Below are 15,525 nucleotides of genomic sequence, written 5' to 3'. Positions count from 1 at the left end.
CAATGCATTAAAGTGAAAAGTGAAAGCGAAGTCGCTCAGTCATGTCCAACTCTTAGTGACCCCCTGGACTGCAGCCTACCAGGCTCCTCTATCCATGGGATTTTCCAAGCAAGAGTACTGGAGTGGGGTGCCACTGCCTTCTCCGATGGTTAGTTTTAGGGCTGGGTAATTTCATAGGCTAATGAGTAGGAGGAGTATTCCAACTATTTTGGGAAGGAGTTGGGGGGAGTGATTTCCATGAATTGGGCCACCACCTGCTCTTTGATGGTTGGCCTCAGAACGTCAGGGTACGTCAGGTGGGTATGTCACTTAGCTTGCTGATGTGTTACCGTAAGCCTATATTGAGCCTCAAGGTCTAGTGGAAGTTGGCTCTTCTGCCATCTTGGACCCATTTGGTTTCAATGTCGATGGCGTGTCCTCAGGTTATGTCATTCTTTTAAATGTTGTGCCCGGCGCTGTCCCCTCCCGTTTCATTTGGGGTGGAAGATGTTCTCTTCTCTGACAATTGCAAACATCCTTGAGTTGGAGGGGGGCTTCCTCGATAGCTCAGACAGTAAAGAGCCTGCCTGCAATGCAGGAGCCCTGGGTTCCATCCTTGGGTCAGGAAGATCCCCCGGAGAAGGAAATGGCAACTCGCTCCAGTATTCTTGCCTGGAAAAATCCCATGGATGGAGGAGCCTGGGGGGCTACAGTCCATGGGGTCTCAAAGAGCCAGACACAACTGAATGACTAAGACTCCTTGAGTTGGAGGGGCTGCTCCAGCATCATGAAGAGGGAGAAAGGAGCTGGATAGGACCCCTAGGGCACCCCTACCCCCACCCACAGTCCTGCCCCACCCCCTCCCAACAGTGGGCCAGCCCTAGCAGAGCCAGAGAGGAAACAGAAGCCAGTGGCTGCGAGCCTAGGCTGGGTCACACAAGGCTAGTGTGAGCAGTCCCAGCCCTGCTCCAACCAGCAGACCAGGCCAGGCAGCTGACGGGGCAGGACAGAGCTCCCTGAGCCGCTTCCCAGGAGGAAGTCCCTGCCCAGCCAGCTCCACACTGAGCCCAGAGAACTGCACCCCGCCCCCCAGGTGACATCACCACCCCCGCCCCCAGGTGACATCACCACCCCTCCACCTCCCAGCACCTGCGCTCTGCCTCCTCCCTGGTGGGAACTCACACATATACATCATACATTCACCACACATGTGCACACACACACACACACACACACACACACCCTGTACTAACACTACTGGCCCCCATATCAACCTGGCCCCATAGCTCAGTCCACCTCTTGGGAGTTACTCAGAAACAGAGCTTTATTGAAGTCAGATTTGAAACTTGGTCATTTAACTGGACAGAGTGAGGGCGAGGCTGGGGGGACAGGGACCAACGTCCCACGTGAGATCATGCATGAGAAGCTCCCGTCCACCACAAGAGACTGTACAGCAGACCTGGGCGCTGGGACCAGGGCCGCCAGGGAGGTGGTCAGTGCAGCAACAGGGGGCTGGCTAGGGCTCTCAACCGGAAGTGGACATTTCCTCTGAACTTTTAGCGTCTGCCCTTCCACAAACACATGCGTCTGTCTCTCCTGATCCTGCCCCAGTCACACAGACATGAGCTGGGAGGGAGCGCAAGGGCTCCTGCGAGTTCGGGGGCAAGTGATTAAAGGTGGAAGGAATCTGGGAATAGAGGGAACTCACTGTGGGGGCTTGAGTCTGGGTGCAGTGAGGAGCAGGCTGAGTCTGCTCGAGATACACATGGAGGAAGGGCTGAAAGGAGGTCTCCAGTCAGGGGCCCCTTCCGCAGCTACAATCTCAGTTTACATCTCCCTGCCCCTCCACCACCCAGGGGACCAGGTTCCTGTCTCCTCTCAAGATCAGAGGGGCAGGTGGCAAGCACAGGGAAGGGGCCCTGCCAGAAGCCCAGGTTCACTTCCAGTAGCCTCTACTCCTTACAGGAAAGGAGACCCCACGTGGTCTAAACTTCCATCTGGGCTCCTGGCTCAGCTCTGCCCAGAATGGCCAGTGAGGGCTCCCTGCCCTCTGGGAAGGCGATGATATCCTGCTTCTGGCTCTGGAGGGCCAGCTGCAAGGGTGTGCAGCTGACCCCATCCTGGATGTCCAGCTGGGCACCAGCCTTGACCAGCACTTTGAGGATGGCCATGTTTCCCTTCAGGGCGGCCAGGCGGGCAGGGGTCCAGCCCACCTTATTGCAGGCATGCACGTCCACACGGTGCTCCAGGAGGTGGATGACACTCAGGAAGGACCCCCTCTGGACCGCCAGGTGAAAGGGTGTCCAGCCTGTGGACACCACCACCTTCGTCTTGTGGCAGGCAGCCAGGTGCAGGGGGGTCCAGTTTGTGCCTCCAGGAACCCCCACATCTGCCTGGCTCTCAGCCAGCAGGTGGATGATCTCCAGGTGGCCCTTGTAGGCTGCTAGATGCAGGGGTGTCCAGCCCTGCTGGGTCGGCAGCTCCAGGCTGGCCCCATACCTGAGCAGCATCTTGCAGATAACGTACTTGCCCCTGGCAGGCACAGTGGACAGTGGGCTGTAGCCACTCTGGTCGAGGGCATCAGGGGCTGCCCCACTTTTTAACAGATGTTGGGTGGCCCTCACTTTGCCTCTCTCCACTGCCAGGTGCAGTGGCCTCCTCAGGTTTCTCTGCCGAGCATCCAACTCTGCCCCCTGGGCTGTCGGCAGCTTGACCAGGCTGACATGGCCAAAGTAGGTGGCCACGTGGAGAGGGGTCTTGCCCTCAGCCTCTCGCAGGTTGGGGTCAGCTTGATGGGAGACCAGAAGCCGGGCCACATTCTCAGGGTTGATCTGTGCAGCCAGGTGGAGTGGGGTCCACCCCTCGTGCTCCTGGGCATCACGCGGACCCCCTGGTCCAGGAGCAGATGGGTGGAGTGGTAGTCTCCATTCTGGGCTGAAAAGCCCAAGGGGGCTCAGCCATCCTCATCCACCAGGTTGGCGTCAGTGCCAAGCTCCAGGAGCGGGGCACAGAGGCCTGCTGGTCCTGGGCAGCGATAAGGAGGGGCGGGTAGCCGCAGGCTGTCTGGCAGTCCATGTGGACCTCGTGGGCCAGCAGCACCCTCACCCCCTCCAGGTAGCCCCGGGCCACCAGGAAGTGGAGGGGGTGACCTTGTTCTCATAGCTGCACACCTGCTCATCGCTAGGGACCAGGCTCTCACTGTCTGAGAGACGCAGGACCCGCTTCAAATAGTCTCCCGAGTCTGCTGGGAGGAAGACGAGATTGAGAAAAGGACCTCTGACTTTGTCCAGGGGTCATCTCAGCCATCCCCCTATCTCCTGGAAGTATCATCCAGGAACAGAGTTTCCTGGATGGCGTGAGTGCGGGTCCTTTCCCTAGATCCCAGATCTCTACTCAGGCTCCACAGCCCTAGACAGCAGCTGAGTCTGGCAGTTCTTCCTGTAAGGATGAGGCAGAAAGAGGTCAGTCCGGAAGCAAACCCTGACTCCACCCCTTAGCACCACGTGCTCTCTGCCTCTTTGAGCCTAGGGGTCCTGATCCCGAAGGAGGACACAAACAATGCCCACCTCGTGCTATCATCATGAAGACAAATCCTGTAGGTACAAACTTCTGGAGACATGCCTGGCACAAAGTAAATAAATGCAAACTGAAGATAAATTTGTGGTGGCGCTCCATGATATGAACTCCTCCCGAGGCGCTCAGGGACCCATTTCTTCCTGCTTTACCCAGTGGTGTATTAGAATTAAAAGCAACAATTTCCAAAAAAAAAAAAAAAACAAAAAACCCACAAATAAATGAAAATCACTGCTCAGACCAAACCACAAGAGATTCTGAGTCAATTATTCTAGGGTGGCTCAGGCATCGGGTACTCTTTCATTCCCTCAAGAAATTCCATTATGCCACCAGGATTGAACACTGATGTTCCCCTTTCCCGGGCCAGGGAGGGAGGAGTCCAGCCTCAAAAGAACACAGTCTGAAGGGTAAGCAGAGCCAGGCCCCCCAGGGGCACGGGCACTTCTGGATCTCAGGGCCGGGTGCCCAGAGAGGTAACACAGACTCCAGGCCTGGGGAGGAGGGTAGGCCAGGGAGGATGGCAGAGGATATAGTTTGAGTCCCCTTTCTCCTCCACTGTGTGTTCTGGGGTTCCAGCTGAGACCTGTCTGGACTCACCGCTGTCTGTTCAGTTCAGTTGCTCAGTCGTGTCTGACTCTTTGCAACCCCATGAATTGCAGCACGCCAGGCCTCCCTGTCCATCACCAACTCCCTGAGTTTACCCAAACCCACGTCTGTTGAGTCGGTGATGCCATCCAACCATCTTGTCCTCTGTTGTCCCCTTCTCCTCCTGCCCTCAATCTTTCCCAGCATCAGGGTCTTTTCAAATGAGTCAGCTCTTTGCATCAGGTGGCCAAAGTATTGGATCTTCAGCTTCAGCATCAGTCCTTCCAATGAACACTCAGGACTGATCTCCTTTAGGATGGACTGGTTGGATCTCCTTGCAGTCCAAGGGATTCTCAAGAGCCTGTTAGCTCCTGGCAGATCTCCTCACTGACCTGGGGAACCGGAAGACAGGGGGCAGATCAGATGAGAGCTGGGCGGTTCTGGTCCATGTCGGCCTCGCCTCCTCCCTTCACCTCTGAGGACTCTCCTCCCACCTTGCGCCAGGAGACCCCTCCTCTCTCATGCCCGCCACCAGCTGTGTCTAGGGGAAGACACTGAGCTGGGGACGCCCTGCCCAAGAAAGAGTGGCCCAGGGCCTTGGCTGCCCCCTCGGCCACAGGGAAGGCAGGGTGGTGGCCCTGTGGTTTCAACCCAAAGCCCTGCATTAGCTCACGGCTGGTTCCCAGGTGAGGAGGGTAAGGACAACGGATCAGGGATGATGCTGATGGGCAGGGCAGGAAAACGGGGGAGAGCCGCAGGCACCCTCTGCAGGACGGGCCCTGTTTAACCCCACATGCGTCAGGGAGGGCATGTCCTTCTCAGAACCCCTTCTCAGGGGTTCTGAGCCGCGGCCACCACCAGCCCTCAGCGCACCCTCGAGCAAATTAGGAAAAGGTATCCCTGAGTGACTGTGAGGCTTGGCCAGCAGAGCATGCGCTGAGTCTGGTCCCCATCTGCCCCTCAGCCAGGTGGCCTCGTGGGGCACACACACATGCGTGCATCCTCAGTGCCCGCCAGAGACGAAGCCCCGCCCGGGCACATCCGCACCTCCCCGGGGCCGGCCCGCTGCGCAGGACGCTTTCCCGGCCAAGGCCTCGCTCTCACGGTGGGCCACCGGACTCTGGAGCAGCGAAAGCAGCATGTCTGTCTCTGCAATGATGTCAGCTCCAAGAAACAGTAGTGTCCGACTCTTTGCAACCCCATGGACTGTAGCCCGCCAGGCTCCTCTGTCCATGGGATTCTCCAGGCAAGAATACTGGAGTGGGTTGCCATTTCCTTCTTTAGAGGATCTTCCCAACCCAGGGATTGAACCCGGGTCTTCTGCGTTGCAGGCAGATTGTTTACTATCTGAGCTACAGGGAAGTCCCCAAGAAACAAAGACACAGCAAAAGAAGCCACAGGTTGGCCTGAAGTTCTTCCCCATTTTAAATATTTTTCCCTCTACCATGTCCCCTGTACCTCCTTCCAAAACCCAGCCCCGGGCTTAGGGGCACCCACACTTGAGCATCAGGAAGCAGGCAAGCTGGGACCCTGCCTTGGAGGAGTGTGTGTGTGTGTGTGTGTGTGTGCACACGCATGCCCGAGCTTTGCTTTAGTCATGTCTGACTCTTTGAGACTCTATGGACTGTAGCCCACCAGGCTCCTCTGTCCACGGAATTCCCCAGGCAAGAATATTGGAATGGGTTGCCATGTCCTCCTCCAGGAGATCTTCCTGGCCCAGGGATCAAACCGATGTCTCATATGTCTCCTGCACTGGCAGGCAAATTCTTTACCACTAATGCCACCTAGGAAGCCCTTTGAGGGTAGACCTTTTCCATAAAACACAAGGGCAAGACTAGATAATCTCTAAGATGCTCACACTTACACACAAGTGTGCATTTACATCACCTCTAGAGGAGTGGATGATTGCAACATCCATCCATGCCTGTGAGCTTATGGTCTGGGAACATTTTACAAATGAGGACACTGCAGCCTGAGAGGACCCAGGCCAACTGGAGACTCAGAAGCAGCAGAGCCAGGCCCAGTTAGCTTCTGGCAATGAGGGTTTTCTAATTTACCTCCCACAGGGTACACATTAAGCCAAAGAGACCAGACCACAGTCCTCAGCTGCCCCTGGCCCCTCTGCCATCCCCCTACCTCCCACCATACTATGGAGCAGACTCTGCCCTAGTGCCATGCAGGGCTCTCCCTGCAAGTCTTGGGAGTGGCCTGGGGCTTCTGTCATCTCTCCTGGCCCATGGGCACCTCAGCTCTCCCATCCTCGTCTAGGTCAGTCTGGTGAGAACCTGGAAAGCAGGGCCTTTCTTGGGCTCCTGGTCCCAGCAGCGCCTCATCAGGTCCACCATCTGCTGGGACTCAGCCGACCACTCATCTGAGACAGGGTGCAGGGAGGGCCGCCTGCCTGTGGCCACTTGGATGATGATGGTCATGATGTTGAAGCCTGTGAGAGGAGGCCCAGACTGTGTGGGCGAGGAGGGGCAGAGGGGCTGAGCGGGAGGTCGGGGCTCTGCCCATGCACACAGCAGGGGCTCCATAAATGCACAGTGAGTTAATGCCTAGATTTCAGGCTGACTTGAGGCTTAGATTTGAGCAGCTGGGTCTCTGGACCAGCTCCAGATCCTCCCAGGCCAGGACTGGCCGTGGCCCCTCCTGTAGGCCTTTGCTGTCCAAAGGCAGCCGGACTGACTGGCAGGCCTAGTTACAGGCTTTGATTTTGAACTTTGCTGGATTATCCAAGTTCCCTGACAGTCTGTTTACCTGACACTGTGGCAGGGCTCGGGGTGGGAGAGACAGGAAAGAATATTTTGAAGCAAAGGAATCAGAGGCAGAAAGCACGGTCTGGGCTGAAGTTTGCCCTTTCTTCCACCGACGTGTGAGCCCTAGAAACAGGGGGAGGAAGGTAGGAGGGTGAAGTCCCCAACGTAAACCTGCACCTGGCCCGCCCCCTCCAACCCCCAGCCTCTCACAGTCCCTTCCAAGTCCCCATCTGACGGCGCCACTGCCGCCTGCTATCTGGATACGGCTTCTTCTGAGTGAGCATCTCCCAGATCACGATCCCAAAGCTGCAGGCAGGGCAAGTGCGCCCTGAGTGACTTCCTCAGCTATCCAGCCAGAGAGGCCCCGTGGACCACAAAATCCCAGGCAAAGCCTCTCTGGCCGGAGTCCTGCTGCACCCCTCCTCCTCCCACATGGGTGGGGCGGGGCCAGACATCACCCCTGTCCTGCCCTCTGCACCTTGGGGTCCAGGCATCGTGGTGACAACAAGCTGCTTGCTGGGTAAGTGGCCTGGAGCCCCGCCTCCCGCTCACCTGTACACGTCGTATTTGGGCCCTGGACCCTTGTTACTCTCCAGGAACATCTCGATGGGGGGCGGGAGGGTGTAGCTGAGGGTGCCCTGCAGAGCTGACCTCTTGATACACTGCATCTGGGTCGACTGTTCCATCCTCTTGGACAGGCCAAAGTCTGAAACCTGGAAGGAAGCCCAGGGTGGGGATGGGAGGGCAATACAGTTTTGCCTCCAGAAAAAACTCCAGTTTTGCCTGAGTTCCTCATCCCTCCTGCCTTCCTCATTTCCAGTGTTGTGTAGCCACTGAGAGCACAGGCTCTCTCCCATAGCTACCACGGACGACAGGATGACCTCGGACAAGCTACCTTCTCAGAGCCTTCATTTCCTCATCTATAAAATGGGAATAACACTGGAACTTAACTCGTAGTGCTGTTATGAGCATTGAATGAGGAAATTTACAAAAAGCACTTAAAACAGTGGCTGGTGCTCAGTAAGTACTTGGTAGGTGTGGCCATTACCCAAAGCACCCGGGGATAAAGTTGCTGCCTTTGGTGAGCTTCTGTTCATCCCACTTCCACGGGCCCTGAAGCACTGACACCATGTATATTTATCCCACACTCTGCTTCCATCCATCGATTCATTCATATACCAATTGCCAATTCACTGAATTCCAACTAGGCTGGGTATTGAGAATCAGGCAGCAGATAAGAAAGATGAAACCGGGACTTCCCTGGTGGTCCGGTGGTTGAGAATCCACCTTCCAATGCAGGGGACATGAACTTAATCTCTGATTGGGGAACCAAGATCCCACATGCTGTGGGGAATCTAAGCCCACGAGCTTCAGCTGCTGAGCCTGTGTGCTCTAGTGGTCTGCGACTAGAATCCCACATCCCAAAACTAAAGAAAGCCCCCACGGGCCACAACAAAGAGCCCACAAACCACAGTGAAGACACAGTGCAGCCAGAGAAACCCATTTCTTCTATGAAAGATGAACCCCCCACACCCATTACTCTCCTAAGTGATTATTCAAATAGGGAGTAGAGTTACTATAAATGACTATATACTTACAATTGGGGTTAGCAATGTGAAGAGACAGATACAGTGAGGCTGTATAACAGAGGCATGTGGGAGTGGATCAAGGAAAACTTCCCTGAGGAGGTGTTATTTAAGCTGAGAGCTGAAAGATGAGTAGGCCTTTGCTAGACAAGGAGGGACTGGGGAAACACTGTTCTTGACAGTGGAAACAGAATGTGCAAATTTCCAAGGCAGAAATGAAAGTGTAACATGTCTTAGGAACTGGAAAAAAAAAAAAAAAAGGTCATCATGACCCTTCTTAAAAACATCTCACTTACACACATCCTTACTTGAATCAAAGAATGGGATAGAGATGATTCTTTCCACATTAGAAATGGAAGACTGAGATCCAAAGAGGGTTATTGCAGGTATCCTGATATGCAGTTTCATGCACCAAATTTCACTATGCATCCATCTGTTTTAGGTGTGATCCCTGCCTTTAGTATTTGTCCATGAAGGGAGCTGCTTAGAACACTTTGACAAGCCAACCAGGCAGTAGATAATCCAGCTTACGTGGAGAAGACTCTGGAGTGACAGGGGACAGATGGGGTCCTCCCCTTGATATGCAAGCGGCTGTCCAGGAGGATGTTGCCTGGCTTGAGGTCCAGATGGAGCAGTGGTGGCTTAATGCTGCGGAGGAAGTTCACGGCCAGGCTGGTCTCACGGATGGTGTGGACCTTGAGCTGCCAGCCGAGGCTGTGAGTGGGAAGCATCTTCTCCAGGGAGTCGTTGGCCATGAACTCCATCACAACACCCAGGGGCTGCCTGCAAACCCCACAGATGGACACAACGTGCTGAAACTTGATCTTCTCCATTTTGGCTGCTTCTTCAATGAGGCAGTTCACATCAGAGCTATGGAGAAAGGGGAGCGAAATATGGAAGCTGGTGACCTTTAATTACAAGAGGAACTAGGACACACAAACTAGGCTTGAGGCCAGGCTGCACAGACGCAGAGACCCCCTTGGGAGCCTGCGAGGTGGTGGAGGAGGACAGAGAGATAGGGTCCAGCAACAAAACAGGAAGCGAAGGAGGCTGTCAATTTAGAAGTCAGCCCATTCCACAGAAGCAGCCACAAAAAGCCTGCTGTTTATTCTGGCTACCTATATATGTCTATCTCCCACAGGAGACCACAAGCCCATGGAGGACCAAACATGCCTCCTGCTTCTGTTTTAAAATATTTATCGAGGTACCAGCTCACACCAATCAGAACGACCATCATTAAAAATGTGTACAAATAGCAAATGCTGGAGAGGATGTGGAAAAAAGAGAACCTTCCTATACTGTTGGTGGGAATGTAAGTTGGTGCAGCCACTGTGGAAAGCAGTATGGAGGTTCCTCAAAAAGCTAAAAACCACCAAACAATCCGGCAATCCCACTCCTGGGCATATATTCAGACAAAACTATAACTCAGATACATGCACCCCTATGTTCATATCAGCACTATCCACAATAGGCAAGATACGGAAAGAACATAAACATCCATCAACAGATGAGTGGATAAAGAAGATGGGGTACGTATATACAGTGGGATACTACTCAGCCGTAAACATGAGAGAATGCCATTTGCAGCAACATGGATGCAGCTAGAGATTATCACACTGACCGAAGTCAGAAATAGAAAGACAAATGCATATGATATCACTTATATGTGGAAACTAAAATATGATGAAAATGAACTTATCTATGAAACAGAAACAGAATCATGGACATGGAGAACAGACCAGTGGTTTCCAAGGGGAAGAGGGTTCATAGAGGGATGGAGTAGAAGGCTGGGTTAGCAGATGTAAGCTTTTATATATAGAAACGATAGACGATAAGGTCTTACTATAGCACAGACAACTATATTCAATATCCTATGATAAACCATAATGGAAAAGAATATTTAGAAAAAGCATGTGTGTATATATATATATATATATATGTAACTGAGTCACTTTGCTGTATAGCAGAAATTAACATGACATTGTAAATTAACCATACTTCAATAAAAATATGGATGAATATCATTTATTGCCTTTTTTATTATGAAAGTAATATATATATATATGTATATGTATGCATACACACATACCTTGTAGAATATCATGGGACTAGAAAAGAAAATTAGGGAATTCCCTGGTGGTCCCATGGTTAGCACTCAGCGCATTCACTGTGGGACCTAGGTTCAATCCCTGACTGGGGAACTAAGATCCCACAAGCCACATGGCATGGCCCCCTCCCCCCACCAATTAAATCATCAGTAACCCAACCTTCTAGAGTCGGCCTCTGTTAATAATTTACTATATTCTTTTACAATACATTGCAAGGAGCCTTTCTTCTCTTCTCCCTCCCTGTCCCTCTTTCCTCCTCCACTCTCCCTTGCCATCACATAGAGTGGGCTGTTTTTGACCTGCTTTTCCCTGTCAGGGTAGCATGAGCATGTTCTGAATCATTATTCTCCCGAAGCGAGCTCTGTAATGGCTGTATGGGATTCCATTTTGGAGATGAACTATAATTATTCATCTTTGTACTCGTCACAGCACATGGCCACGCATAGCACAAGGCATCTTTGCTGAATTGAAGTCAGGACTGAAGGGAAAGCCTTACAGAATAAGCATTTGCAAAACCTTTCGCTCTTTTCACTGTCCATGCGCTCAGAACAGAAAATATGCAAATTGTTATAGATTGTTTGGGGATGGTGGGGATGAAGATTAAGGAGAAATGACATGTTTTTAAAAAAGCAAAGTATTTGAAAAGCTGCGCTGGGATTGCAGTCAAAGGCTGCTGGAAATGTATTTATAGGGCCTCCCTGGGAAGCCAGCCAGTGTTGCCTCACCTCCGGGAAAAGGCACCTGCTCCCCCCAACCCCCCACAACTGGACAGGTTGGCTGGTCCAGGTTTAGGCCTTCTTGTCTTCTCTACTATTCAAGAGAGCTCCCTGCCGCTCCCCCAACCTCTGTAATGTATTTTTTTTTAATCTGTCTCCTCTTGTCCTTTTGAGATCATAAGAATTGAGAAGACATCCATCACGAGGTGGAAAAAACACGGGATCTGGGGCTGCATTGCCTTGCTTTCCAATCCCAATTTCATCTCTGTATGACCTCGAACAAGCAAACTCTGGGTTTCAGTCTGTTAACTGTAAAATGGGAACAACAGGGACAGGCACAACTCCCCTTGACACCTAGACTGCTTGAAAGTGTTTGCGACACCTAGTGTCTCTCTTTTCCTCCCCTCCCCCACCCTTCCATCTGGTTTCCGGTCCTAATATCTCACTGATCAGTTATTACTATAGCCTACAGGCAACTTTTTGTTCTTGGCGCGGGATTGGTCCCTCCTTTGCAGGTTCCTGTTCTGTTACTTGATCACTAACTAGACCCAGTTCCAGTGTCTCCAGGCAACCTCAGCATCTCCAGCTGGGTATTCACACTTAAAGTGTCTAAAACTGAACCCCCGATTCTCTCTTCAAACCCACTCCCCGCTCAGCCTTCTCCATCTCAGTAGAATGGGCTCCATCCCTCTAGTCTTCAAAGATCTTGATTATCCTGGACTCCTCTCTTCCTCTCCTTCCCACAAGCTGCTCCTTGGCACATCCCATCAGTGCTACCTTCAAAATACAGCGAGAATCTGGGGTAAGGGGGAAGGAATTAACTGGGAGTTTAGGATTGACATATACACAGTGCATGTTTGCATGCTAAATTTGCTTCATTCATGTCCAACTCTTTGCGATCCCATGGACTGTAACCCGCCAGGCTCCTCTGCCCATGGGATTCTCCAGGCAAGAATACTGGAAAGGGTTGCTGTGCCCTCCTCCAGGGGATCTTCTCGACCCAAGGACCAAACCTGTGTCTCTTACATCTCCTGCATTGGCAGGTAAGTTCTTTACCACTAGTGCCACCTGGGAAGCCCCATATACACACTGCTGCTGCTAAGTCACTTCAGTAGTGTCCGACTCTGTGTGACCCCATAGACGGCAGCCCACCAGGTTCCCCGACCCTGGGATTCTCCAGGCAAGAACACAGGAGTGGGTTGCCATTTCCTTCTCCAATGCATGAAAGTGAAAAGTGAAAGTGAAGTCGCTCAGTCATGTCTGACTCTTCTCGACCCCATGGACTGCAGCCTACCAGGCTCCTCCATCCATGGGATTTTCCAGGCAAGAGTACTGGAGTGGGGTGCCATTGCCTTCTCCACATATACACACTACTACGTTTAAAATAGTGGGCTTCCCAGGTGGAGATAGTGATTAAGAATCCTCCTGCCAATACAGGAGACCTAAAAGATGAAGGTTTGATCCCTGGGTCAGGAAGATCCCCTTGGAGGAGTACATGGCTACTTACACCAGTATTCTTGCCTGGAGAATCTTGCATGGGCAGAGGAGCCTGCGGGCTACGGTCCATAAGGTCGCATAGAGTCAGACATGACTGAAGTGACTTAGCACACACAATGCACACACATTTAAAATAGATAACCAAAATACCCAAACATAAAACAGAGGCAATATTGTAACAAATTCTATAAAGATTTTTTAAATGGTCCACATCCAAAAAAACTTAAAAAAAAAAAAAAGATAACCAAGGAAGACCTGTTGTGTAGCTCAGGGAACTCTGCTCAATATTCATATCTGCAATAATCTAAATGGAGAAAAAATTTGAGAAAGAAAAGATACATGCACGTGTATAAGTGAATCACTTTGCCACACACATGAAACTAACACAACACTGTTAATCAACTGTGTGTGTGGTGTGTGTTTAGTCGCTCAGTTGTGTCTGACTCTTTGTGACCCCATAGACTGTAGCCCACCAGGCTCCTCTGTCCATGGGATTCTCCAGGCGAAAATACTGGAGTAGGTTGCCATGCCCTCCTTCAGCAATAAAACCCTACCCTTCTTTAATTTTTCGTGAGTTCAGTATAAGCTGGACTGCTCAAATGGCTTTGGTAGTTTGTTTTTTAAAGGTATCTGGGTACAAACCCTAGGATATGGACCCACGCAAAGAGCAGAAGCGTTCCTGTGACATTCTGCTTATCCATTTGTTATAAGCGTTATAACAAACGTATAAGCAAAAACAGAATTATAAGCATTGTTAGATTTTCATGTAGGTCTCCTGCAGCTCCTGCTTTGGCAGATGGATTCTTTACCACTGAGTCACCATGGAAGCATATCTGTTGCATTCATCATTATATTCATTATATCTTAGAGTCCAGCACAGCACCTGCCACATAATAGGTGAGCAATAAACATTCATCAAGAGGACAAATGAATGAAAAGATGGAAGGAGGATCCAGTGAAGTCATACTCATAAAACTCCTAGGAGAGCACTCCACAGTTGGCAGGTGCTAATTACTGTAAATAAATCTCTTAGTCCTTTGGGATTGGGAAGGGACTTGAGATGGGAGTTACTGTCAATGTTTCCTGAGTAGTCTTATCAATGCCATCTGTTTCCTCTTGCTCTTTGCTTCAAAGGCTATAAATGATCTGGACAGATTCTAGAATAATCTGACTCTACTCCCAAGCCAGGATGTTGAGGGAGTCAGATCGGTGACTCTGGGACTGTCTCATTTTGCCCTTATTCGTTAAGCAGGAAGGGGTCTGGGAACTAGAAAGCAACTTGGCTGTGTGGGATGGGAGGCTGTGTCTTGGGAGCTTGCGTAGTGACCATAGAGAATGTCCAGAAAAGATGCCACACGGTCCCCCACACCCCCAAGGACCTTCAGTTGTATCCCAGGAGCCTTGGGAGGAGGACATGGTGATCATCTCAGACTTCGCATCCCAAAGTGTCTCCTCCACGGCTGCACTAGGGGCCAGTGCACAGCCAAGTACTGGCCAGTCTGGTAGGAATGGGGCTGGAGCTGCATCTCAGTGGGAAGGCAGAGATGGGTGGAAGCATTGCGGGAGAGCTAGCACCAGGAAAAAGGAGGCCTCCAGGGAGAGGCCACAGCGTGTATCATGGGACTCGGGAGGAGCCAGAGAGAAAAACGACAGAGACTGTAGCATGTCAGGCTTGGGCAACTGGCAGTGCCAGTGTGACAGCTGGTAGATGAGTGGGCTGGGCAGGTTCTCAGGCCAGTAGGCTGGCAGCCTCCACCTTCCAAGCCCCCTCCAGCCTGCACTGGCAGAGGGGATAAGGCACTTCCCCCCAGGTCACAGAGCATCACTGAGCCAAGTGCCACAGCTCTTCAGCAAACCCAGCCCTGCCTGCCTGCCCTGTGGGTTCAGGGGTGGGTAGGAGGGCGGCAGAGGGCCACCCAGAGCCGACACCCCGAAGGAAGGTGAGGCTGGAAAACAGGAGGCCAGACCCGACCGGGAGGTCGGATTGAACAAAGGCATCTTGCCGGTAGTTCCTGCTCACTTTTGACCTCCGTGGATTTCAACAAACAGGTCTGGGTCCACAGACAGAGCCTAGCGTATTTCAGAGACGATGGAAAGAGGCAGGCTGTGCCTGGGGGAGGTCAGGCCACTGGACAGAGTTTCCAGAGGCGGAAAGGACCATGCTCAGTCTCAGACCGGCTGCCTGGTCCTCGCTCCCCGGGCCTCAGTTTCCCCTCCCCTAAAGGAACTGAAAGCTCGGCGAAAGGAGCGGGGTGGGGCGGGCAGGCAGGCGGGGGCCTGGGGGCCTGGGGCTGGAGGCCGGAGAGCTCTCCACGGCGCACTCGGTCCGCCGGCGCTGCTGCGGAGCCTGGGACAGCCTGCGAAGCCGCCGCTCGCCCCTCGGCGTCGGTCGGCCTCGAAGTCGTCGCGGGTGAAGGCGGGGAGGCCGTCCGGCCGCCGCTCCCCGCACGCGGCCATGGCGTCGGCGCGGCCCGGGCTCTTGGCGCCCCGCGCGCTCCGCGCCGGGCTGCTCCCTGCGCCGCGGGTCCCTGAGGGGAGGCGCTGGGCAGGCGGCGGCCCTCCCTCCTTCCCGCTCTGGAGTGAGGAGACACCGGCCCTGCCCTGTGAAGGCTGAGGAAACCCATCCGAGCCCTGAGGCCCCGGCAGCGATGGCAGCCCAGTCAAGGAAGGGGGCTCCCTCCCCGCGCAGCACCCTCCCCGCGCAGCACCCTCCCCGCGCAGCACC

General features: G+C 52.8%; 1 protein-coding gene across 1 annotated transcript; it reads right to left on the bottom strand.

The window, feature by feature from the left end:
* Nucleotides 1-853: 853 nt before the first annotated feature.
* On the bottom strand, nt 854-15,257 carry ANKK1 (ankyrin repeat and kinase domain containing 1). The gene is given in 17 exon segments (XM_086341938.1): nt 854-2,860; nt 2,863-2,994; nt 2,997-3,119; nt 3,122-3,223; nt 4,260-4,265; nt 4,499-4,529; nt 5,127-5,204; nt 5,207-5,301; nt 6,425-6,582; nt 7,155-7,199; nt 7,446-7,606; nt 8,788-8,816; nt 9,033-9,349; nt 14,080-14,083; nt 14,582-14,600; nt 15,100-15,161; nt 15,164-15,257. Coding segments are annotated over 17 exon segments (2,352 nt in total). The 3' UTR covers nt 854-1,964.
* Nucleotides 15,258-15,525: the final 268 nt, after the last annotated feature.

Source organism: Bos grunniens, chromosome 15 (assembly GCF_055505025.1).
Source record: "Bos grunniens cultivar Pamir isolate PY7600 chromosome 15, Bosgru_T2T1.0, whole genome shotgun sequence".
In the NCBI taxonomy this organism is placed as follows: Eukaryota; Metazoa; Chordata; class Mammalia; order Artiodactyla; family Bovidae; genus Bos; species Bos grunniens.
Note: the sequence above shows the minus strand (reverse complement) of the source record. Positions and strands in the feature narration are given on the sequence as shown.